General features: G+C 46.3%; 1 protein-coding gene across 1 annotated transcript in view; it reads right to left on the reverse strand.

Annotated features, from left to right (window-relative positions):
- LOC141074933 (uncharacterized) overlaps nt 1-26,383 on the reverse strand; it is a 58,160-nt gene that overhangs the window by 15,414 nt on the left and 16,363 nt on the right. Inside the window, exons 5-7 of the mRNA XM_073562259.1 lie at nt 15,143-15,240; nt 14,986-15,064; nt 14,733-14,876 (exon numbers count right to left, since the gene is read on the reverse strand). Coding sequence (XP_073418360.1) covers nt 14,733-14,876; nt 14,986-15,064; nt 15,143-15,240 — 321 coding nt within the window. The remainder of the gene's footprint in view (nt 1-14,732; nt 14,877-14,985; nt 15,065-15,142; nt 15,241-26,383) is intronic.

Below are 26,383 nucleotides of genomic sequence, written 5' to 3' on the forward strand. Positions count from 1 at the left end.
GCTACCTCCTAGGGTCCCAGCCACTTTTACCTCCTCAACCATTTCCTCCCTGTTTATAAGGATTAGATCCAAGGTTGCAGTTCCCCTTGTTTTCTCTCCTACCTTTTGGAAGATAAAGTTGTCAGCAAGAGAGGATAAGAATTTCCTTGACCTGTTAGTTTTGCCTGAGAGAGATTCCCAACAAATGTCTGGATAGTTGAAATCTCCCATGACAACTATGTCATATTTTTTGGAGAACTTGGCCATTTGATGCATAAAGAGTTCATCCATATCTTCAGCTTGCACAGGCGGCCTGTAGTAAATGCCTACAATGGTGTCCTTTCCATTGTTCTGTCCTTGTATTCTTACCCAAACAGTTTCCACAGAACTCCCAGTCTCTGAAGCTTCAATCTCTGTGCAGATATACGCGTTTCTAACATACAATGCGACACCTCCTCCTCGTTTATCAAGTCTGTTTCTTGCAAATAAGTTGTATCCTTCTAGTCTTGTATTCCAATCATGTGTATTGTCCCACCAAGTTTCAGTGATTCCAATGACATCATATTTCTTTTCCTGTGTTAGTAGTTCCAATTCTCCTTGTTTGTTGCCCATGCTTTGTGCATTAGTATAGAAACATTTTAGTTTGTGATTGGTTTCTCTTTCTCCAATATTTTTATTAATTAGATTCTTTCGTCTTTGTTCTTCCTTTCCACTTCTAATAGCAGAGTTAGATTGGGATCTATTTGCCAGTCCTCTGTGGCTTCCAAGTCCTGGAAAACTACTCTTCTGACGTCTACGGAATGAAAGAGCCATTCCTGTCACCGCTGACACCGGTATGTCATGGACGGGGGGATGCGACGCACTGCCGACACACGGCTATCACAGGCACAGGGGGCTTATCTTAGTTATCCCACCGCTGGCACCATGTGATAAAAACAGCAAGCTAGTCTTGCCCTAACAATTTATTGCAGGGGGGTTATTTTGGATGCCCCACCACTGCTAACAATCTTCCACAAACTGCGGGGATTTATGTATATCCCACTTTCTCAGTTCCACTTTGGAACTCGCAGCTCTCCAGCAGCCCCCCCTTACGTTCAAGTCAGTCAGGGAACTACACCTGGGATAATTAGTTGCCGGACGGGCTGCTTGTTGTGCACGGGCGTTTAGACTGCTGCAGTGAGGGAATTATCAATGCTTTGGCTGCAGCCATCCAATCAGCTTATAAAACCCTTCTGTCACTGCCAGCTAGCCCAACCACACCACACTGCCATCAGCTCCAGATTTCTCTGCTTAAGTTATAGACTTAAGAGGGGTTCGAAGCCAACCCAATGCAGTAGCGCAATTATCTTAAAGGCCCGTGTTCGTTTTTAGAGCATGAAGACAGACTAATAAGTTTTAGAATGTATTCCCAAAAACAGGTGGGCAGTGATTACACAGGTAAAAATGTTACAAAGTTGAGACATTAGATATGTACAATGCAAATATAAAATAAAAAGGGATTAACATAGATCAACACATACAGTTGCTTAGATGGTCTGTAGGCTAGCCATGTGGGGAGGAGGCGGGGCCACACGTCGCCCTGCATCTGGGGTCCTTTAGGCATGAAAACCTCCAGCTCGACTGACTGATTTTTGGAAGGGAATGCCTTATGGCTTTGGGTTTGTGACATCATAAAAAGGGCCATCTGGGGTCAGTCCTCCCCCCTGCTCTAAGTTACAATTCTGACTACAAAACTTATAATGACTATATCTCGCAGAGGGTACCTCGTATAAACACGCACATGGTATCATTCTTTTTAGTTTGTCGAATACAATCATTCAAAACCAAACATGCAGTAGTTATGTCACACCGTTTAGGAGGAATCCATTTCTCAGTTTCTACTGGGGCTAGAACCACCATAATGATGCTGGATCGGAGCATGCTGCAGAAATGTAATTGTCATGTTTTTATCATAAACGCGCCACGTTTTATGACCGAATGATTAGATCTCCATTATTTTGTATGAGGGTAGCTGAGCACATGGTTCAGAGACAAAGAGATCCCCCGTCGTGAGGCAGGAAGGAGCTCACACTGGGGATTCAGGTTAGACTGGTTTTCTGTGTGAGGGAAAAGACGGAGGGGGTTGCAGCTGCGTGACAGGCAGGGTCTCATCTGTAGTGTAACAATGGGAGATTCTGGAATGTTCCAGCGAAGCCATATCTTACTTATCATTACAGTTCCTGACTAATTTTATGGTCTTGGCAGAAGGAAGGCAAGACTACCTCTTGACTCATGAAAGGATGTCACTACTTTTGGCATGAACACAGGGTTTAATCTAAGAATAATACAGTCATCTAAGATCCTTAGGTATTGGCCTTTTATGTTTAATGCCTGTATTTCCCCAATCCATCTGGCTGTTATGGCAACCAAGAATGCAGTTTTAAGGGAGAGATTTTATATCTGAATCCTCAAATGGTTCATATGGTGATCTACATAATCCATTTAAGACCGTGTGCAAATTACCAAGTTGAGAAGTAGGATCTAACCGTGGGTCATTCTGCCTGTGGCCTTCACAAATCGTTCAATCAGTGGATAGTCCATAAAAACACTCAGAGTCGAGATCTGCACTTTCAGAGTGCTGGGTCTTAGGCCTTTCTCAAACCCCACTTTGACGAATTCTAAGATTTTTGGAATATCCCGCTTAGATAATACTATTGTCTCCTCAGGATATTGTGCACAAAATTTTCTCCATATTTTTGTATATATCGCTGATATCGTTTTTCTACTTTTTTGTATCGTCGTTATGACAGAGTCCGAGAGACCTCTAGACCTCAAGATCTGCCGCTAAGGATCTAGGCAGACAACTGTAGGAGCTTCACATTGGGATGGTGTATTGGCCCCTGAACCAGTAGATTGTGCCTCTTGGAAGAATGATGAGATCTTCTATGGCCATCCTTCTTAGCAGAGGAAACCAGCTCCTTCTGGGCCAAAATGGTAACATTACGATCACCATGGCATGATCCTCCTGTATCTTCCTCAGCACTACTGGGATAAGAGGAAATGGGGGAATAAGCATCCGCCAGGTCCATGTTCAATTTTTGAGATAAGGTGTCTACCCCTGTCAGCCTGTCTCCCAGATTCAGGGATAATAAAATTCTCTGCTTTTGAATTTTCTTTTTCAGCAAACAGGTTCACCTGGGGAGACCCCCATCGGCGTATTATGTGACTGAATTCTTCCCAGTTCAGCTCCCATTCTGACTGTTCAATTATTCTCCCGGCTGAGAAAGTCTGCTACCACATTCTGATACCCTATCAATTATATTGCGGCTACTGATAGCACTGTTTCCTCTGCCCAAAGCAAGATCTTCCATGCTACCGCCTGCAAAAGTTAGTGTATTGGACCCTCTTGATGTTTGACGAAGGCCACTGTAGTAATATTGTCTGACAGAATTCTGATGTGTTTTTAGACTTGGCCCACACCGCTTTAGCGTTTCCCAGACCGCACGAAGCTCTTGCAGGTTGGATGATCTGGGAGGATCTGATCTTCGCCAGGTACCCTGTATGCACTGATCCTGCACCTGGGCCCCCCAGTCACTGCCACTTGCGTCTGTGGTGATCAATATAAACTGGGACCGTCTCAACATAATCCCCTTCTTCAGGTTGGTTATGGATGTCCATCAGGCTAACAACCTTCTTGCTATTGCTGACAGTCTTATCTTCTTGTTTAGCCCATCTGTACTTCTGTTCCAGGTTGTCAAGACCTGATGTTGAAGTTGCCTTGAGTACAATTGACACCACCGGACCCCTGGAATAAGAAGCTGTCATTAGTCCCAGAATCCTCATAGCCTCTCTGATGGACACCTAAGATCACCTTCTGAAGACTATGACCTTGTTCCTGAGTTCTTCCTGTTCGTTTTCTGGCAGGAAGAACATCTGCTGTTCGGAGTCCAAGAGAATTCCAAGAAAGACCTTCTGTCTTCCTGGCACCAGATCTGATTTTCTGCAGTTTATGATCCACCCTAAGTTGTTTAAGGTTAAACTGGTCTTCAGTTGCTGGGGGAACTCCGCCATCAACAGGAAATTGTTCAGATACTGGACAATGAATATTCTTAGCTTCCTGAGAAAGGCCATAACTTCTGCCATCAGCTTGAGAAAATGTGTGGTGCTGAGGAAAGACCAAATGGGAGGCATTTGAGTTGGTAATGTTGAATTTTCTCATCCTCTACCAACGCAAATCTTAGATACCGCTGGCTGTGAAGATGAATAGGCATGTGATAATACGCTTCTTTGAGGTCTAACATGAACATTACCATATTTTCCTTGATTAATGGAGTCGTAGATTTTATAGACTCCATTTTGAATTTCTTGTACGATACCCATCTGTTTAACGACTTCAGATTTATTATGGTGCGATAGTCTCACCTCGGTCTCTTTACTGAGCACAGGCCCGAATAGTAACCGAGACCCCATTCTGACTCTGGCACCGGAACCACTGGTCCTGAATCCACCAACTTCGCTGTGTCCACCAGAAGCCTTCTTTTGACTTGAGAAGACTGGATAGTTCTCAGGTGGAATCTTCCCTGGGGTACCTGCACGAATTGTAACTTGTAACCCTCTACTATCATTAGCAGTATCCAGGGGTTCCTGGATACCACTGTCCTTGCTGGAAGAAAGTTTTGGAGTCTCCCCCCCACTTTCCTGGAGTCATTGGAAAGAGCATTTCTGTGCTGCGGTCAAGGTCAGGATACCTGGCAGCATTACACAGAATAGCAGTCTCTGACCTCCAGCTATGTTGTGCACCACACCACAAACTCTGTCCTGAAGCATGTCCTGTTCTACCGTATCTCCTGAGGACAGGGCAGCCGGGGCTTACAACCAAAGGGAGACTGCTGGTGAGCATGGAGCTTCTAGTCATCTGGGAGCTGGCCCAAACGAAATAGTGTAGGCCTGGATGCAGCTCATCTCTCTTCATAATGCAGAGTAATGACGGCATCTGGAGACAAAAGATGGCACTGAGGCAGAAAAGAGAACGAGTCTCCGCGAGACAAAATAAGAAAAGCACGCTGGAGCAAGGAGCGCTGTGATTGGATGAGAAATGTTGACAGGGAGTGCAGGAGAGACCAAGCAACTGATTGGCTGGGATGACGGGGGGCGCGTCCTAGCTCCAGGAGAAGGCCCAGAGCTGAGCCGGGGACTAAATTTAGAAACCAGGCAGCCGGGAAGAACCAGGATGGTGAGTGAGTCGCAGCTGGACTAAAAGGCTAGCAAAAACGCCCCTAATGAGTTGTGCATCACCTAGAGACGGGGAAAGGGAAGGAAAACACATGTCTGCAATAATAATGAATAAAAAAACAGGCATTACTAATATTATATACAAATAAAAGTATACATGCATTGTGACAAGGTACTGGAGGGGAGATATGTAGCACTGAGGTTGTTAGCTTCAGTAATATAAACCTAGGAAAATGCTCCAGCACATTAAGTCCAGAGAGGGGTTAATCGGCCATGTTTAGTGCTAGGTTGATTGAATAGCTGTAGAGCGGGAGGAGTCCAGAGGATAAATACCCAGCCTTCTAGAGCATTCAGTGTGGGGTGGGCCTGGAATGAAAGCTCCGGAGCCCATGTTCATGTTAACCCCTTCATGACACAGCCGATTTTGACCTTAATGACCTGGCCATTTTTTGCAATTCTGACCAGTGTCCATTTATGAGGTAACAACTCTGGAATGCTTCAACGCATCCTAGCGATTCTGAGACTGTTTTTTTCGCGACATATTGAACTTAATGTTAGTGGTAAATTTAGGTCTTTAATTTTTGCGTTTGTTTGTGAAAAAAAACGGAAATTTGGCAAAAATGTAGCAAATTTTGCAATTTTCAAATTTTGAATTTTTATTTTGTTAAACCAGAGAGTAATGTGACACAAAATAGTTACCAGCACAATTATGGAAACATTTTTTTTTTTTTAGGAGGTTATAAGGGTTAAAAAAGTTGACCAGCGATTTCTCATTTTTACAACAAAATTTCCAAAACTATTTCATTTTTAGGGACCACCTCACATTTGAAGTCACTTTGAGGGGTCTATATGGCAGAAAATACCCAAAAGTGACACCATTCTAAAAACTGCACCTATCAAGGTGCTTAAAACCACATTCAAGAAGTTTATTAACCCTTCAGGTGTTTCACAGCAGCAGAAGCAACATGGAAGGAAAAAATGGATATTTTAATTTTTCCAACAAAAATTTTCTTTTAGCATCAATTTTTTCATTTTCACATGGGCAAAAGGATAAAGTGGATCCTAAAATTTGTTGGGCAATTTCTCCTGAGTACACCGATACCTCCCAACCCCAACCCACCCCTAACCTTAACCCTAATTCTAATCCTAACCCCAACGCTAATGCCAACCCTAACCCTGATTCTAACCCTAATGGAATAATAAAAATATTTTATTTTATTATTTGTCCCTACCTGTGGGGGTGATAAGGGGGGGGGGGGGGGGTTATTTACTTTTTTTTTAATTTTGACCATTGTGAGAGTTTATCACAGTGATCAAAATAAATGAATGAATCTGCAGCCGGCAGATAATGGCAGGCGCACTGCGCATGTGCCCGCCATTTTCCAAGATGGTGGCGCCCATGATCGGGGATGGCGGGACAGCGGGATGGCCAGAGGGACATAGGAGGTACCGGGGGGGGGTGAGGAGGGATGGATCGGAAGGCGGGGGAGCGGATGGAAGTGGAGGAGCAGATGATGACGGCGGCAGCCAATGGGCGCCGTCAGTCATGGGGGGTGGGGGTCTGATCGGTGTCTCCAGCCATGGCAGATGCTATTGCAGCATCGGCTATGGCTGAATTGTAATATTTCACCAAATTTCATTGGTGAAATATTACAATCGCTCTCATTGGCGGTTTCACTTTTAACAGCCAATCAGAGTGATCGTAGCCATGGGGGGGGGCTAAGCCACCCCGGGTGAAGTAGAAAGGGTCCTGTGTGTGCGGGTCGGTTGACTTTTGAGTGACCCTGGTCACCCGACCCGCAGGTGGGCTATGAATTCATGACGCCGCATAGGCGTCATGGGTCGGATTGGCACGACTTTTCATGACGCCTACGTGGCGTCAAAAGTCGGGAAGGGGTTAAGGAAAGATTAACCTTGTGTTGTTTCTTCCTGAAGCGTACGGATTCCTGTAGCAGCAAGGACTGTGACACACGTTATGTTTTGTTTTCCTGTTAGGACGAGAAGGCTGTGTTTGTTTTGATAATGTTACCCTGGTTTATACAGTACTCTAAATAACTCATTGGAAGATTTAAAGAGTGTTCCTGTGTCTGCTGTTGTGAGTTCATTCTCTGGTTCACCAGTTGTGAGTTCCCCCTTCTGGACTCCCTCTGGTGGTGACGGGAGGTGGTGCGGCTGGTTTGATCGGTGGAGATCTGCCACCTGAGAATGAAGATGACGATTGGATCTCAGGATTCTCAGATTGGATTTAAGACAGCCGACGCCCTATTCAGTTGCTGGTGATTCCTTCTGGCTTGTCAGCTCTTGGTTTTCAGCTCTGTTCCAGTCATCTAAAGCTAAGTTTTTCTGCTAATGTTCACACTTGATTTTGTTGGTCTATTCAGTTTTTTGTGTGGTCTGCCAGCCCCGGTTGGGGGCTGAGCTGAATTTCCACTCTTATTTATCAGTATTTTGCCAATTGGCTTTTTGTCCCTTACTAGTTCGGTCTCTTTTTGCTCTGTCTCAGAATATTTCAGAGTGCTGATATAGTGGGAGAAGTCAAGTGACTTCAGGGTTAATTTTGCTATCAGAAGTGTTGGACATTACTTTTGTAGGGTTTTTTGCAGGTTGCAGACAGTGTCTTCTCTTTCCTTTCCTGTCTAGTTAGTTTGGGCCCCATCATTTGCTCAGCCTATTTTCCTGCCTGTGTTTGTGCCTTCATCTTGTTTCACCGTCAATACATGTGTGGGGGCTATCTATTCCTTTGGGCTCTGCTCTGGGACAGTTAGTTTTCCCTTTTCCTGCTTTAGGCTTATGTAGTCCTCCGGCCGTGACGAGGCGTCTAGGTTCATCGTAGGCACGCTCCACGGCTACTGCTAGTTGTGTGGTAAGATCAGGGATCTGCAATCTGCATAGTTACCAACCACTCTGGTTTTCTGTGGCTTAGCTTGTTTTGCTTTTTCCTCCTCGGTGACCCATTCATAACAGTCTGCCTCTATGTGCAGCCGATCTACCACAGCTGGTGCTAGAACTACAAACAAGATCCTCAGGAAGCAAGTGAGATAGCTGTGGACAAAACACATGTCCTGAGTGAAGGCGAATGTAAGGATGGAACAGCGGTCAGACACAATGGAGGAGTTGATCAAGCACCTGGTCCAAAGCCAGCAGCAGCACCAGCAGCAGTACCAGCACCAGCTGGCACAACAGGAGACAAGTAAGCTGCTGATGCAACAGCAGATTGACTTACTCAGAGGTAATGTATGGCACAGCGGCAGCTTCGACTCCAATGTCAGCTGATGCCTTGCAGAAAATAACCCCAGGTGACGATATAGAGGTCTGTTTAACCGTTTTTGAAAGGGTCACAGATAGGGAGAAACTCCCACCAGAACAATGGGTGGAAGTCCTGGCGCCATATTTAATGGGGGAGCCACAAAAAGCCTACTATGATTTGGCTTTACAGGACGCCAAAAAATATGCAAAATTGAAAACAGAAATTTTGGGGCGCTTGGGGATGACAATGTCTGGTCAGGGCACAACTGGTCCACCCCTGGGCAGATCACCATGACAGATCTCCTCTCTACCAAATGTTTGATCTGCTGCACCTCATCCACAAGTGGTTGGAGCCACAGTCCTCTACACCAAAGCAGATGGTGGAACGAGTTGTAATGGACTGGTTTGTGTACTCCCTTCCGAGTCAGCCAGATATATCACCACCGTAGACCTAACTAAAAGTTACTCGAAAATCCTCCTATATCAAAGTGCAAAGGAGAAGATGGCCTCTTCTACATCTGACTGTTGCATCCATTATACCAAAAGGCCTTTCGGGCTGCCAGGAGCAGCAGCTACCATCCAGAGGGTCATGGACCAAGTCTTAGCCCCTCACAAAGTAAGACGCAGGCTTACCGCGACGATATTGTGATATTCAGCCCGGATTGGGGAAGTTATCTGCAGAAGATCCAGGCCGTGCTGGATGAGTTAAAGAAGGGGGGTTACCGTAATCCCAAAGAAGTGTGCCATAGGAAAATAGGGGGAAAATACTTGGGCTACATCGTTGGAAAAGGCGAAGTAAAGTCGCAAGTGAATAAGGTGGAGGAAATCCAAAATTAGCCTAAGCCAGTCTCTAAGAAATAGGTCCTTGGACATTTCTGGGAATGGTGGGATACTATCAAAGGTGTATACTGAATTTCGCTGTGATAGTCACATCCCTGACCAACCTTCTTAAGGGCAGGAAGACATTAATAGCCAAATAGTCTCTTGAAACAGAAATGGTGTTCCAAGAGTTGACTTCAACTTTCATGTGGAACACAGACCTGGGAAGCAGTTTGGTAATGCAGATGCCCTGGTTACTGAAGGTGCCAAAACCCCCGGCTTTGGGCAGATGTGGGGGATATGTGACAAAGTCACTGGCAAAGTACTGGAGGGGAGATATGTAGCATGGAGGTTGTTAGCTTCAGTAATATAAACCTAGGAAAATGATCCAGCACACTGTTCTTAGAGAGTTTAATTGGCCATGTTTAGTGCTAGGTTGATTAAACATTTGTAGAGCGGGAGGAGTCCAGAGGATAAATACCCAGCCTTCTACAGCATTTGATGTGGAGTGGACCTGGAGGTGAAAGCTCTGGAGCCACTTGTTCATGTTAAGGAAAGCTGTATCTTATCTTGTGTTTTGTTCTTGAAGCGTACGGATTCCAGTTGCAACTAAGACTGTGACACACGTTATGTTTTTATTTTCCGGTTAGGTCAGGAAGGCTGTGTTTGTTTTGCTACCTTTAAGCAGTACTCTTAGTAAACCAGTGGAAGATTTAAAGAGACAGTGATCCTGTGTCTACCTCTATGTGCAGCGGAGTGAGACGATCTACCACATATCTACATATATAAGTTTACCTGGGAACCCCAATGGTTTCCTGGGTCTCACAATTTTCCCGATGGAATAGGACACACACACTGAAGAGAATGGATCTGCAGGAGAAAAATCACCTCTCCATCCCTGATGTCCTATCCTGGAAATTTTGAAGCTCATATCCCAAGCTCTGTGTCACGTGGACCCGTCCTGTGTGACACGACCTGCAGGTCGGTAACTAAAACAACAAGACATGGCACGTGTAACTGTCCTGTGTGACACGACCCGCAGGCCGGTAACTAAAACAACAAGACACGGGGGAAGGGGAAACAGTTACAACGGTGGGCCCTGCTATAGGGGATGGGGATGTGGAGACCTCCTGCACTCCCCTGAGTCAGTGTCCCTTACCCTAACGTTCCCTATACAGGCTCCTCACCTGTCGCCGAGCCGGAACCTGTCACCCTAGCACCCTTAGCAGGCACTGGCCCCACCGCTGTACTAATACACACCAGGGAAAAATACAAACAGGGAAACACCACTTAGTTTTGCTCGGTTGCTATTGCTCCCAGCAACAGAGTCCACCACCAGAATGCAGCCTTCCTCTAGAATAGCTGCTACTTCTCCAAACTTTTACACCAGAGCTCCCCTGAGCTGCTCTCTGTAGTTCCTTCCTTCACCAGTCTTGGTCGGAAATAAGCAATATCACCAACAGTGATTGCAACCACCTGACACTCTTTTAAAGGTAAGAGCCAGCTTCATAATCACGTAATCAGGTAAGAACCTGCTTCATAATCACGTGCACTAAACTAAAGTAACCAGAGTGCAATGACCCTAACGGCCACCAGGGCAAAACTAGAACTGAAACCACACAGTGCAATGACCCTAATGGCTACTGGGGAAAAAACAACCCTGAGCAAACAGCTCAAAGGAAAAAAAGGTTACTAGTGCTTTTATCTGTCATCATCCAACCCGGATCATGACAGTAGCCTCCCTCAATGAGGGGCCTCCGGACCCTCAAGACCGCTCCTCATCAGGGAACCACCTACAGCGAGGGACGCCCAGATCCAGAGTTCACACCTGCAACTACCTGCACTTCAGGTTTATGACAAACGAGCACCGCAGGTATTGACAATGTATGTTCTGGAGGCACCACACATCTCCGAAGCGGTGACCTGGGGAACGAGTTGTGTATATGCATGTTTGGGAGTAACTCGAGCTGGTATGACTCCGGGCCCTGGATAGCCGACACCAGATACGGCCCGATCACCTGAGAATTCCAGACCCCCGCAACACACTTCCACTGGATGTTTTTGGTGGCCACCCATACATGCTCGTTCACACACAGGTCCGGACCTGAACGTTTATTGCCACACATTCGTTTGTCAAAATAGGGTGAACTCTTTCTGGAACTGACAACAGAGGCGTCCCCCTGTGTCACCACACTCACACCCCCGCAATTCACCACGGGGTACACCACCCTCCAACCCCTTCCACCATGAGGTCTGCGCCTCCCAGGGTTGGCTAATGGCGAGGGTTGAGACTTGCCCCTACTCTCCTGCAGCACATCTGCTGCTCTCACTGGAGAGAAAGGGGTCGGTTGAAGAGAGACGGCAGAGACAGTAGTCCCTAGGCAGCAGCCCTCACACGACTGCCCCGAGCTGACTACTTCCCTCGCCCGCCAATCAATCACCTCCGGTACTCCGCCAGCCAACACCACTGCTGACATAGTACCTTGGGAGGACAAAATGGAGGAAATATAAACTCCCTGGTCGTCTCCCTCCAAACGACCAGGGGAATGCGGCTTCTGAGATGACACAGATAATTTGGCGCGCATTGGGCAAGCCTTAAGGGCATGACCAGTCTGCCCACAGTAAAAACATGCCTCCACCACTCCCTGAACCGTAGGCAGGCCTGAACACGAACTAGCTCCTCCTACTTGCATAGGTTCATCTGGAGACTTGGCACGCACTGGGCAGGCTCTCATGAAATGGTCCAGCTTCCCACAGGAAAAGCATACCCCCCCCACCACGGCGAACCGCAGACAACCCCTTTTTTGTACCAACACCACCGGGTTGCTTGGGTTTCTCCATCCGCACTGGTGGGTCCTCCTCCCTAGCGAGGAATACAGGGGGCACATTTTGTGTATGTCTCTCCCTAAGGCGTCTATCCACCCGGATGGCAAGGGACATGGTGGTCTCCAGTGACCTGGGGGCGGCCTACTGCACCAGAGTATCCTGCAACTCTGGAGACAGACCCTGCACAAATTGACTCCTAAGTGCAGGGTCATTCCACTGAGTGTCAGTGGCCCACCTCCTAAAGTATGAGCAGTACTCCTCAGCAACCCGGGCTCCCTGTTTACACCTACGGAGTTGGGATTCCGCCAGGGAGACACCATCAAGATCCCCATACACTAGCGCCAAAGCCACAAAAAACTCGTCCATGGACTCTAACGATGGTGAATCGTCCGGTAGGGAGAAGGCCCAGGATTGGAGATCACCCTTAAGAAGAGACATAATGATTCCCACCCGTTGCTCTTCACTCCCTGATGAACGAGGGCTCAGCCTGAAGTATAGTTTACAGGCTTGCTGAAATACCAAGAATTGATCTCTCCCTCCAGAAAACCTGTCAGGGATGGATATCTTGGGTTCTGGCTGAGCCTGTTCCTGGACCAAGCCCCCAGAGCCCACCAACAGTCGCAGTTGCTGCACCAACTGTCGCAGTTGCTGCACCAACTCACCGCGCAGCCCCCTAATCTCATCCGTAAAGATTTGCAGCATTTGGGCAAAGGTCTGCATTGGGTCCATGGCTCAGCAGAACAAAAATGTATGGTTGGTGATATTGGTCTTTTCCAGCCATCCTTGGTGAAGGAAGGAGCTAGAAAGAGTTCCTGGCAGCTCAGTCATAATCCTGGAGTGGCAGCTATGGTGTCAGCGAGTTCTGGCAAAGCTTGGAGGAGTGGCAGCTATGGTGTCAGCGAGGAGTTCTTGTAAAGCTTGGTGGAGTGGCAACTATGGTGAAAGCTGCACTCAGATGCTGGACTCTGTTGCTGGAAGAGAGCTGCACTCAGATGCGGGACTCTGTTGCTGGAAAGCTGCACTCAGATGCGGGACTCTGTTGCTGGAAAGCTGCACTCAGATGCGGGACTCTGTTGCTGGAAAGCTGCACTCAGATGCGGGACTCTGTTGCTGGAAAGCTGCACTCAGGTGTTGGATCCGATTGGAGGAAAAGATGCACTCAGGTGTCGGACTCACCAGGGAAACTGATACAATGGAGGGCCCTGCGATAGGGAACAGGGACGTGGAGACCTCCTGCACTCCCCTGAGTCAGTGTGTGATTAGTTTCTGCACCGTCCATTTCACTAGAAAGGGCTAGGTGCAGGGTGAGCTAGGGTTTTTAGGTATCCTGCTCGTCGCCAGGTGCGGAACCTGCATAGGGACTGTTAGGAGTGTAGATTCCTTCCTTTACCAGTCTTGCTTGGAAATGAGCAATATCACCAACCGTGATTGCAACCACCTGACACTCTTTTATTGGTAAGAGCCAGCAATCACACCTGCTTGATCATCACGTGCACTAAACTAAAGTAACCAGAGTGCAATGACCCTAACGGCCACCGGGGGGCAAAACTAGAACTGAAACCACCACAGTGCAATGACCCTAATGGCCACCGGGGGCAAAACTATCTTTAAGCACACAGCTTAAGGAAAAAAAAAAAAGGTTACTAGTGCAAAATCTGTCATAATCCAACCTGGATCATGACACTACACATTTGTCATGTACCATCATCTACCTGGTGTCTTCCGCTTGCCTCCGACTGAGAAAGGTGTTCTGGTTCGCATACAGCCAAGATGGCCACCATAATGGCAGAGGGACGACAGCCGTATGTCTGACCTACACCTCCATAGCATGGCACTTACTGACTTACCACAGGGCTCTTCATGCCACCGGGCAGCCGGCCTGGATGTAGAGGAACCAGAACACCGGCCTCAGTGTAGGGGGCAGTGGGAGGCAAACAGAGGGGACAGGTAGGACGACTCTACAAGTGACGTGTCGTCACTCGTCAGCACCAGGCAGAGGCTGATACATCACAGAGATCCATAGGACGGGGAGATTCATAACCTGTAACACAAGCTCAGTCATTTATATGGCAGCACGGGACTTGTGGAAGAAAAATATGGACAGAAAGGATGGAAGTAATATTCACAAAGGTAAAGGAAAACTAAATCTGTGCTTCCTAAATCATTAAAGTGAATCTGTCACCCATATTTAGTGATATCATGTAAAGATATCACTAAATTGTGCGTCCCATAAGAATTCTATTCGGGCTTTTGACTCCCCCGACCCCACACCTTTGAGGCATAAATACCTTTTTAGCTTGTTGGGGATGCATGCAAATCGCCGCGGTCCGGTCCGATGGGCGTGGCTTAGTGGTCTTCTCCCCCCCACCTCCTCGGCTTGCTTCACGTAATCTTCGTCTGTGAATACCACAGACGCCGTTGGTTTCCGCGTTTGCGCAATGTAAAGACCCCCCGGCCTAAATATAGGTGACAGATTTCCTTTAAGAAGAGGTGTGAAGGCGGCCCCGTTATTCATCGGTGCACCGCCGGACTCTACAGGGGCAGCTGCGCCATCACCGGACGCTACTGCTGTGATGTGGACAGCGGATAAGGATATCACATACACCGGTCATCATCATCATCATCGTCACACACCGGTCATTATTACATACCTGTGGAAACAACTCCCACAATCTCCTCCTTCCCGTCACTCACACATGGCTGATCCTCCGAGATGTTGTGATTCTCCTCTGGACAGTCCTGGGGATACAGAGGACGGGGACATCTCTCTGGTGGATTTCTTCTCCTGGATTCATCTGTAGGAAACACACAGTGATGGAATAGATTGTGTCATGTGATGATGAGATGATGGGAGTAGTACTAGGTGCCCACAGAACAGACATGACAGTCTCCCCCCCTCCTCACCCTGCTGATCGGCCCATATTGCGATCGCCTCTTCTGCTCCATGTATAACCTCAACCTTAATATCAATCAGATCTTCACCCTAAAAAGAAAAATGTAAGATGAGCTCAGGTCCCATCACTTCATGGTCAGATGTTGTGGGGGCTTCAGTGTTGTCTACCTGATGGTCCTCCGGGATGTTGTGATTTTCCTCTGGACAGTCCTGGGAATACAGAGGATGGGGACATCTCTCTGGTGGATTTCTCCTCCTGGATCCATCTGTGGAGACACACAGACTGAATACATGACCTGCCGTGTATCTGTGTATATATGAGACACGTCTCTCAGAACCGGTAATTCTAGGTTTATGTATCAGGGACTAAATTACATTGTTGTGGTCTTCACCACCTGTACCGAGGTCCCAGCACATTGTGGCCTCAAGTATGAAGTGATAATCAGTGAGGCCAAAGCCTAATGCTCTCTGCTCTGCACCCGGAGGATGAGGACCCTGAGGAGAGGGACAGAGAAGACCCTCGTCAGTCAGAAGGAGGAGCTGCACTAAGAAACACAACTTCTCCAAGTTTCCTCTTCACCAGGGATGGAACCACAGAGGAGCTGGAGAAAGATCCACATTTCTATATAGCGGTTTCTTTTCTCCAAACTCACCGTTATGGAGATTGGGGGAAGGACGGTTACCATTTACCAGTGATTGTTTTGTGAGAGCTCATGATGTCACCATGAGGATACGGCCTCCCTCCTGGACAGGATCCTCTGGGATCACTTTAAGAAGAGAGAACCTGCCGTCCTCATATTAAAAGACGAGTTATAGCATTTTTATTCTACTTTAACCTCTTCACTACCTTTAACGTATAGATGTGTCTCGGCAATCGTGCCAGCACAGGAGCTATACCCTCACAATCTCCGCTGGGAGCTCAGCATATGGGATACCCGAGACCCAGCTATCAATGCCAGGAGCAGTGCCCTTACTGCCCCTGGCTGTTCACCCTCCTAGATGCCTCGATTAATATTGATAGCAAAATTTAGGAGGCTGGGAGAGGGAGGGAGCTCCCTCTTCCTTCCGATCGGCACCACTGTGACGTCATTGTTAGTGCCCGATGGTCGTCATGGCAACCCGAGGTCGACATGACAACCTCAGGGTTTGCCAGCGATGGTGTGCCAGGAGCATGGTCTAAGAGGCTTCGGTCAGTGCAGTATACCAGCGATCAGAGTAATAAAAGTGCCACAAGATTTAAAAAAAAATGAAAAAAATATACCAATAAATAGGTATATTTATGTAAAAACAAGAATAAAGTACACATATTTGGTAATTCTGCATCCAGAATGAACTGACCTATAACCCACTACTTAACCCCGCAAAAAACAAGCTGCCATACAACTCCATCAGAATAATATAAAAAGTATTTTAGTGTGTGACAGCAGCCAAACAAAAAACATTGCAGTAAGGTTCAGCTCACATCTATCCTGCACTCTGCGCTGAGCACTTACGCCGAGGCTTCTGTGTAAATCTCTGAAATATGCGATTCAGACAGAACCCCTCGCGGAAGATTCCCTATAATGAGGCAGATAGAGGCACTGTGGACACTGTGTGGCTTATGATCCGGCGGTGCCTGTCGGTCGTGTCACCTGAATTATGTCACTCGGAGATTTACATGGAAACCCCAAAGAAAGTGTTCAGTGTAGAGTGCAGGATAAATGAGATCCAAAATGTTATGTAAAATGTGCCCAACAAAAGCTTTTACTCAATCCACAAAAAAAGTGAGTCTCCACTCAGGTCTGTCATTTCTCAATGGAAATATAGGGGGCTTCCACGTTACTGACAGTACAAAGACTCTGCAAAAGCACTATGGCTTCTTGTCCCCAAAAATATTCAGGATTGAGAGTCCTCAGTGGTTGATACCTTTTAATGGCTAACTGAAAAGATGGTAACACATTGCAAGCTTTCGAGACTACTCAGGTCTCTTCATCAGGCATAGAATAATGCAAAATCTGAAGTCACATATTTATGCACAATATAGCCTAGAAAAAATGCAATAGATGAGACAAGTGACGTGAAGCAGAACTATCAATATGGGAGAGGGAGAAACATAAATATAAACATTGGACCAGTTCACAGATAAGGAGTCCGGATGTTTTATGGTCCTCTGATTGGGGTCTAGTTCTGTGTTGTGAAGCCCCCACACGGTTTTAAAAGGAAATTCCTTAATTGATGTAAAAAGACATAAATCCATGCGACACATTCATTCCAGCACTGAGAGTGTCAAAGTTCGTCATAAATTTGTACTCCCAAACTCGTCTCTCTCTCTGAGATGTGAAGTTACCTTTCAATACCAGTAATTTCATATCCACGCTGCTGTGATCAGGGATACAGAAATGTTTTGCCACAGGTAGATCCATTCTTTTTTCTCTTATTGTGTGACGATGAGCATTCATCCTTGTTCTAAGCTTTTGCCCTGTCTCCCCCACATACAGACCCCCAGTTGGACATTTAGTACAAATAATTAAGTACACCCCACTAGATGTAATGCAGCTGAAAGTACCTGGGATCTTGTAGTCCTGATGTGAGTTGGGGATCTTTATCTCGTCCGTGGTCATTATAAATGGACAGGTTTTACATTTTTTCTGGTTGCAAGGAAAGGTTCCTGCAGCTGTTGGAGAGGACAGGGAGCTTCTGACAATGATGCTTCTTAAATTTGGGGGCTGCCTAAAGCAAGAAGCGTGTTGATAAAAAAAAGGCGCAAAATAACTGCCCATGAATTGAGGAAAATCAAGCGTGAAGCTGCCAAGATGCCACTTGCCACCAGTTTTGCCATATTTCAGAGCTGCAACGTTACTGGAGTATCAAAAAACTCAAGGTGTGCCACACTCAGGGACATGGCCAAGGTAAGGAAGACTGGAAAACGACCACCTTTCAACAAGAAACATAAGATAAAATGTCAAGACTGGGCCAAGAAATATCTTAAGACTGATTTTTCTAAGGTTTTATGGACTGATGAAATCAGAGTGACTCTTGATGGGCCCGAGGCTGGATCAGTAAAGGGCAGAGAGCTCCACTCCGACTCAGACGCCAGCAAGGTGGAGGTGGGGTACTGGTATGGGCTGGTATCATCAAAGATGAACTTGTGGACATTTTCGGGTTGAGGATGGCGTGAAGCTCAACTCCCAGACCTACTGCCAGTTTCTGGAAGACACCTTCTTCAAGCAGTGGTACAGGAAGAAGTCGGTATCGTTCAAGAAAAACATGATTTTCACGCAGGACAATGCTCCATCACATGCATCCAAATACTCCACAGCGTGGCTGCCCAGTAAAGGTCTAAAAGAAGAAAAAATAATGACATGGCCCCCTTGTTCACCTGATCTGAACCCCATAGAGAACCTGTGGTCCCTCATAAAATGTGAGATCTACAGGGAGGAAAAACAGTACACCTCTCCAAACAGTGTCTGGGAGGCTGTGGTGACTGCGGCACATTGCAATGTCGATCGTGAACAGATCAAGCAACTGACAGAATCTATGGATGGAAGGAAGGTGAGTGTCATCGTAAAGAAAGGTGGCTATATTGGTCACTGATTTTTTTTTGTTTTGTTTTTGAATGTCAGAAATGTTTATTTCTAAATTTTGTGTTGTTATATTGGTTTACCTGGTGAAAATAAACAAGTGAGATGGGTATTATATTTGTTTTTTATTAAGTTGCCTAATAATTCTGCACTGTAATAGTTACCTGCACAAACAGATATCCTCCTAAGATAGCCAAATCTAAAAAAAAACCCACTCCAACTTCCAAAAATATTAAGCTTTGATATCTAGGAGTCTTTAGGGTTGATTGAGAACATAGTTGTTATTCAATATTAAAAAGAATCCTCTCAAATACAACTCGCCTAATAATTCTGCACACGGTGTAAAATTCTGTGATGCCCCTGTGGTGTCAATATGATCACTGCACCCCTACATGAGTTCATTGAGAGGTGTAGTTTGTAAAATGGAGTCTGTTATGATTGAGTCACCGTAGGAGGCAAAAACAGAACTGCTAGCTAAGTCCAGAAAACCAGAGAGGTTGGCAGCTATCGGATTGCAGACCCCTGATCCTATCACAACAACTAACAGTAGCCGTGGGGGGTTCCTACGATGCCCTAGACCCCTCGATCACAGCCAGAGAATTAAATAGGCCTAAAGAAAGAAAGGGGAAATCTAAACTGCCCCAGAGCAGACCCCAAAGCAATAGGCAGCCCCCAACATATAATGACGGTGAAGCAAGATGAAAACACTAACACAGACAGAAAGATAGACTGAGCAAAGACGGGGCCCAAACTACCTAGATAGGAAAGGACAGGAAGGCTGCTGTCTGCAATCCGTGAAAAACCCTCAGAAAATAAGAGCCAACAGACTGACAGTGAAAAAGGCCCTGAAGACGCTAGGCTTCAAAAAAGGTATGTCAGTACTCAGGAATATTCTGAAGACAGAGCAACCGGCAAAAGAAGTTTCAGCTCATCCCAGGAGGGAATGGCAGAATCCAGAAAAGCAAGGAAAGCAAAAACAAAACATAAATGCAAACAGGCAAAGCAGAAAACTTAGCTTTAGGGAAGCAGGAATCAGACTGGTGTCCTAGAAGTCCACAGAGAAATCACCCGCAGGGCAGAAGGGCGTCGGCAGCCTTATATCCAGTCAGTGACTCCACTCAGCCAGTCATCCTCATTAGACTCAGGTGCCTGATAATCAGGCTCATTACCTTCCTTTACCAGAATAGGGAGTTCACCAGACCTCAGTGACGAAGGGGAAAATGAACTCACAACAGGAGTCACTGATGGGGGGGTTCTGCTGTTCTGGCATCTCAGGAGCTTGAAGTGGAGACAGGAGCAGCACTGAAGAGGAGAGGCACAACAGTCGTTCTCCGCTGCCTGGCTATCCAAGTAAATTATGTTTAGAGGAAGTGTTAGTGGACATCCTTTGCACTGCTGAGTGGCTTAAAAGACATCAGTCCAAGAAGAAATTAATAAATATATTGTGGCTTAAATTCTACACATTTCGAAGCGTAGGGATTCGCTCTGGTAGGTAATGGCAGGGCTGCAGTAACGAGGCAACACACAGGCTTACAGTCCAATTTCAGTGGTTTTAATGTCACGTTGTAAACAGCAGATTAACAGAAAGTAAGGGAAAAACAAATGTACTCCAGCTTGGAGAACCACTGGTCCCAGACTCACCCCTTGCACGGGACGGGCTTAACTAAGCGGCTGCCAGGTCCGCGGCATCCACCAGGTGCCATTCCCAGGGTTGTTGAGAGTCTGGCTGCTATAGTCCTGCAGCACAGGGATCCTGTATACAAGTTCAGGCTAAGTCCAGCCAAGTTCCTGTAACTTCCAGACACACTCATCATGGGCCAAACACCAACCTCCATTACATAGCCCATAACCCCCCCACAAGTGAGGTAGACATCACATGGGCTGATCACGTGACCATGACATCATCGCAGGTCCTGTCTTTAGGGAAAAACCCGGCCAAACATTAACCTGCTGGGAGAAATGTATCTCCCATCCAGTAAAACACCCTTTTTTACTGTACCACAGAAGTTACAAGATACTTGTAAAAGGCACATGTGGTCCTTCTTTTTCCTGATGAAGTTCTTGTAACTTCGAAACACGTAGAATAAAAGCCGCAATATATTAATTTCTTCTTGCATTAGGGTGGGGTGACAGCCTCCCATCTTCTTTAAGAAGCCCTGCTACTCTGCACTCATTAACAACGCACCAGGGCAATCGGGAAGAGTGGGGCAAAGTGCCAAAACTGGCGCATCTCATGCGATACTCCACTTCTGGGGTGGCTGCGGACTGGTATTTTTAAGCTGGGAAGGGCTCAATAACCATAGACCTTCCCAGCCAGATAATATAAGCCCACAGCTGTCTGCTTAATCTTAGCTGATTATCAAAAATTGGGGGGACCTCAAGTACATTTTTTATTTATTAGGTTAAACACCTTTTTGTGCTCCATGAAACACCCGTGGCGCCAGAAGCTCGAGCTGGGCACACTGTATGGAAGCTCTACAATATACGGGGGATCAACGCATGGGAACTAGACTCGCAGGTGTGCAAATCTCCAGAATAAAGCCTGAGTGGATGCTAAAAAATAGTCAATGCACAAAATGTCTCCCAGAAGAAATTCATACAATCTTCAAAACCATCCACTTCCTAACATCTACAGTGAGATTCCAAGAACTTAATTATAAAATTATATCAAGATGGTATAAAACACCTGACATATTGAATAAAATAGCTCAATTTCCCCTCTTTGTTGGAGATGCACCAGAGAGAAGGGTTCTCCGTCTCACATTTGGCTGGAATGCACAAAAATTGAAAGGTTCTGGGAGTTAGAGAGCATATAAAGAAAACCTTAAATGTAGGTTAAGGTTCATTCTATTCAATCTGGATCCTTCAAATTTACACTTTAAAAAAGGCTCACTGATACCTCACCTGCTCAACGCAGCTAAAATAACTATCGCAACACACTGGAAAGATGTAGAGACGCCTACCTGCAAAACATGGATGAAAGAATCCAACCAAATTGGTATATACAAGAAAATTAGACTTGCAGGATCTAAAAACCTAAAGACTCAAAACGCATGGATAGCCTGGTTGAACGCCTAAGAGGATCACCAAATAAGCACAACCTGTAATCCTTAATTTCTGTCTCCCTACAAATTTCTTTTGTTATTAATTTTTTTTCTCTTTACATATAAGCTTGATCTGTAATGTTCATGCCTTGATTTGAGCTTGATCTCCCAAGTTGCTTAGTTAATCTCTATATTTTAAGCAGGATTTTCTGACTCCTTACCCTCCCCCTTTCCTTCCCCACCACTGTCCCTTGTTTTTTAAACTCTTCTTACAACCCTTTTGGTTCGCAAATCCACAGCCTTGTAGTGTTATCATTGTGGTTTATTACAATTGTTTGCTTTTTTCTCTCTCATTCTTTCTTTTACTATTTCTGGAAAATAGTTACCCTTTTTTACTTTCCTGTTATATTATTGAAATTTTCTAAATAAAGAATATACAAAAAAAAAAATAGTCACTGCAGCCGTAGATTAAATCATTCAGAGGTTCAATTTCTACAACTGAGTTTTTTTTTGGGGGGGGTTTCTGCTGTTCCGGCACCGTAGAGGCTCAGCTATGTCGCCCGCAAACTTTTCTAGCAAAATCTATGGCCTAACAGTAGTTTCTAATGACATATGGGGCAGCACCACGTTCAGGAGAAATTGTGCAATAAATTGTGGGGTCCAGTTTCACCTACTATTCCTTGAGTACCTGACAAATACAAAAACAGAATTAGACTTACCGGTAATTTGGTTTCTAGTAACCCACCACAACAGCACACCGGAGGATGTTACCCCTTTCCTAATAAGTACAGGAAATACCAAAGAGAATAAATAACCCCTCCCACATCCTCCCCCAGTGTTATTATAAAGGACCACAGGAGTAGGAATGCTTCAAATTATATTTTACTAGATGGAGGCCCGAGGCCGGTAATGTCACGATGGGGGCAGGCTTTGCAGCGTTGAGAATCTCTCCCCCATGTGCTCACCCACCTACCCACTCTCTCTTTCCCCACGGGGTCAGAGTACCCAGCTCCTCGCTGTCTTGCATCCCGTGTTCTAGGCAGCACCTGGTACTCAGACCCCGTGCGTCCGGTCACGTGGTGCGGACACTTAGAATCCTGGATCCTCCTGGCAGCGCATGCGCCGTACATGTCCCGGATGCCATTTTTGGCACCACGCAGCTCCATTATAAGTATTGCTTGATCCCACACAGCTGACACCCCCTGACAAATGAATTCCGAAACGCGCGTCGGGGAGTGCGCTGTGCTGGACATCTGACAGGCTACAGGTATATATTGATTTACTTTCGGTTCCATTCCTTGTTAATTGGATCCGTTCAGCATATTTATGTATCAATTGGCAATTTATTTGTCACATTCATTCATGCACTATGGCACTTTGAAGTGTGCTTTTTTGAATGACTTTTTTTAGTACATTTTTTACAATAATCTCTTGTGAAATATTGCACCCTTGGCACTTTGTTATTGTGTAGTTTATTTGATTTATGCACCAAGGCACTTTAATAAATGTTTTCTAATTTATGGGATCTTTTTTGTGCATTTATAACATTTTTTTTTTACTTTTAATTATTTTTTCACATTTTTTACACATAACTTCTCACATGTTTTGTGCAAATTATCATTATTGTATATGTATTTTTTATGGTGAATTGTTTATTCATTTTTCTCTAGATATATTTTTATATACCGTATTTTTTGGATTATAAGACTCGTTTTTGTTCCCCCAAATTTTGGGGGAAAGTGGGGGAGTGCATCTTATAATGCGAATCTGTGTGCTACTGTGCTATAGTGTGTGGGGGGGCAGCTCTGGCATGGTGTCAGGGGGCTGGCTGCGGGCTGCAGACAGCTGGAGGTCCTGTGCTCCCGCTCATTAGGCTCATGTAATATTCACTGCACCTGAAACAGTGCTGAGTTGGTGGACAGGGGAGCGGTGCATATTACATGTGCCTGCACTCTCCCCCGTCACTATAGTCACCAACCGATCATGGTTCTTGCTCCCAGCTCCCCCTTGGCTTCCCTGTGTCTGCTGAGATCCTCCTCCTGCAGGGCGTGCAGCAGCAGCTGCTCAGTCAGGCAGCTCATCGCTTCAGGACCTTCCATGATGTGACCAATAGGACTTGCGGTCACGTGGCTCCCAGTGTGCACTGGGAGTCACGTGACCACAGGTCCTATTGGTCCTGTAGCTACAATGAGCTGCCTGAATGAGCAGCAGCTGCACGCGCCCTGGCAGGAGGATCTCAGCAGACTCAGCACAGACACAGGAAAGCCACGGGGGGGGAGCTGGGAGCAGGAGCCATCATCAGAAGGCGAGATAACTGTTTATTATTTTATCATATTCTTGCCAGCAGGGGGGAATATATGAACGAGGGGCTATGTGTACCAGCAGGGGGTAATATAGGGACGGGGGGACAATGTGTGACAGCAGGGGGTAATATAGGGACGGGGGGGGACAATGTGTGACAGCAGGGGGTAATATAGGGACGGGGGGACAATGTGTGACAGCAGGGGATAATATAGGGACGGGGGGGACAATGTGTGACAGCAGGGGGTAATATAGGGACGGGGGGACAATGTGTGACAGCAGGGGGGAATATAGGGACGGGGGGACAATGTGTGACAGCAGGGGGTAATATAGGGACGGGGGGACAATGTGTGACAGCAGGGGGTAATATAGGGACGGGGACACTGTGACAGCAGGGGGTAATATAGGGACGGGGGGACAATGTGTGACAGCAGGGGGTAATATAGGGACGGGGGGACAATGTGTGACAGCAGGGGGGGAATATAGGGACGGGGGGACAATGTGTGACAGCAGGGCGAATATATGAACGAGGAGCCATGTGTGCCAACATGGGGTAATAGGGTAATATAGGGACGGGGGGGCCATATGTGCCAGCAGGGGGGAATATATGGACAATGTGTGCCAGAAGGGAGGAATATAGGGAAGGGGGGGCCGTGTGAATGCCAGCAGGGGGGAATATAGGGACGCGGGGGCCGTGTGCGTACCAGCAGGGAGGCATATAGAGAGAGGGGGGCCATGTGCGTGCCAGCAGGAGGGCATATAGAGAGAGGGGGGCCATGTGAGTGCCAGCAGGGGGGCATATAGTGACCGGGGGGGGCATATCCAGGATGGGATGGGGGGGCTATGTGCCAGCACAAGGGGGCAATTTGCCAGGATGGGGGTTATATAGATACCAGGATGAGGGACATATACGGTATATGATTTGAAAGACGGACACTGGCATTATAAGACAAACCTCCATTTAACATAAAAAAATATTTTTTCTCTTTTTCTTCACCAAATTTGGGGGTGCGTATTCTAATCAGGTGCGTCTTATAAAGCGAAAAATACGCTATATTTTCTCTTTTTTCTGGGACCATATACCTGGATCAATAGCATATTATTGATTGAGTATTTTACGCCCCCTAAACAAGTCAGACTTATATAATATTTTATAAATAATATTGATTTTTATTGTTATTATTCCAGCACAGGCACTTGTTTTTTAATATTAATAATTGTACTATTTATTGCCACTTGTAAGAATAAAGGCTTTTCTCATTTCAACATTTTTGTGGACCTTGTTATATTATTGTACAAATTATTATATTTATATATTTTTGGGGGGGTCCTTGTTTTTTTGGGATAATTTTCTTCTTTTGGGCCAGAATGGTGCCACCAGGATTATCTTGACCTTTTCCAATCTTAATTTCTGTAGAACTCTTGGTAGGATTGGTATTGGAGGTCAGGCAAACGCCAGTCTAAATCTCCACCTACGCAAGGCTCGGCTGGACTTAGTGAAAAATATTGATCCACTTTTGATTCTACCCACTTGCGAAGAGATCTACCTCTGGATGGCCCCACCTTCTGGTCAGTATCTGAAAGACCTCTGAGTCTAGACTCCATTCCCCTGGATGAATTTCCGCTCTACTCAGAAAATCGGCCTGTATGTTTACTGCACCCTTTATGTGCAGAGCGGACAGGAAGAGAAGGTGTTCTTCTGACCATGAGAATATTCTGGCTGATATTGCCTTCAATTCCTTGTGCCTTGTACTTCCTTGATGACGAAGGTGGGTAACTGTTGTCATGTTGTCTGAGTATATCTTGACATGGGTGTCCTGGACTAGGGCTACTGCGGTCCTCTATTGTTTTCAGTTTCCTAAAGATTAAGGACCGTTGGCCATCTCATCTGACCAGCATCCCTGGAATTCGTGTTGGGAGATCATGGCTCCCCATCCTTTCCCGTTGGCGTCTACTTTTATAGTGATCGCTAGGTCTTGTGTCCAGGGGCGTCATGATTCTATGGTAAGGATCTGAGCAAGAACCTCAGGGGTTAATGCGTGTGGCCTCTCTTTGAACTGGGCAGGACTTTTTATGGCTGCTCAAGGCTTGCATCCCTGTCAGTTATACTTTTGCCCTCGGCTGAGTTAAGTGACCCCTGTGCGTTTGTGTGCCTGCGTTTCTGAGAGTGTATCCCGTTTTTGACTCGGCCTGTCCCTCACGTTGCTCTAGTTCTGTGTTTTGGTACCGTCTGTGGCTCTCTCGGTATTGACTCTGGCTTGTTCTATGGTTATAGTCCTTTCTTTCCCTTTGGTATTGATATTGGCTTGCCCAGTTCTCTGACCCACGCTTTCACCGGATAACTCTTCTGTCTTTGTGCTTGTCGGCATTCCTCATTTTGGTCCCCTCCTACCCTGTCCTCCTGCGCTCCTTTCCCCAACTACCAGGGTCTCAGTGTTTGGCCCCGCCTCCTGAGGTCAAGTGCCGCAGGTCCAGTTAGTCAGCGGTTGGGCTGCTCTTTTCGC

The sequence above is a fragment of the Dendrobates tinctorius genome, unplaced genomic scaffold (genome assembly GCF_039654945.1).
Source record: "Dendrobates tinctorius isolate UK_male_01 unplaced genomic scaffold, ASM3965494v1 ptg000342l, whole genome shotgun sequence".
NCBI lineage: Eukaryota > Metazoa > Chordata > Amphibia > Anura > Dendrobatidae > Dendrobates > Dendrobates tinctorius.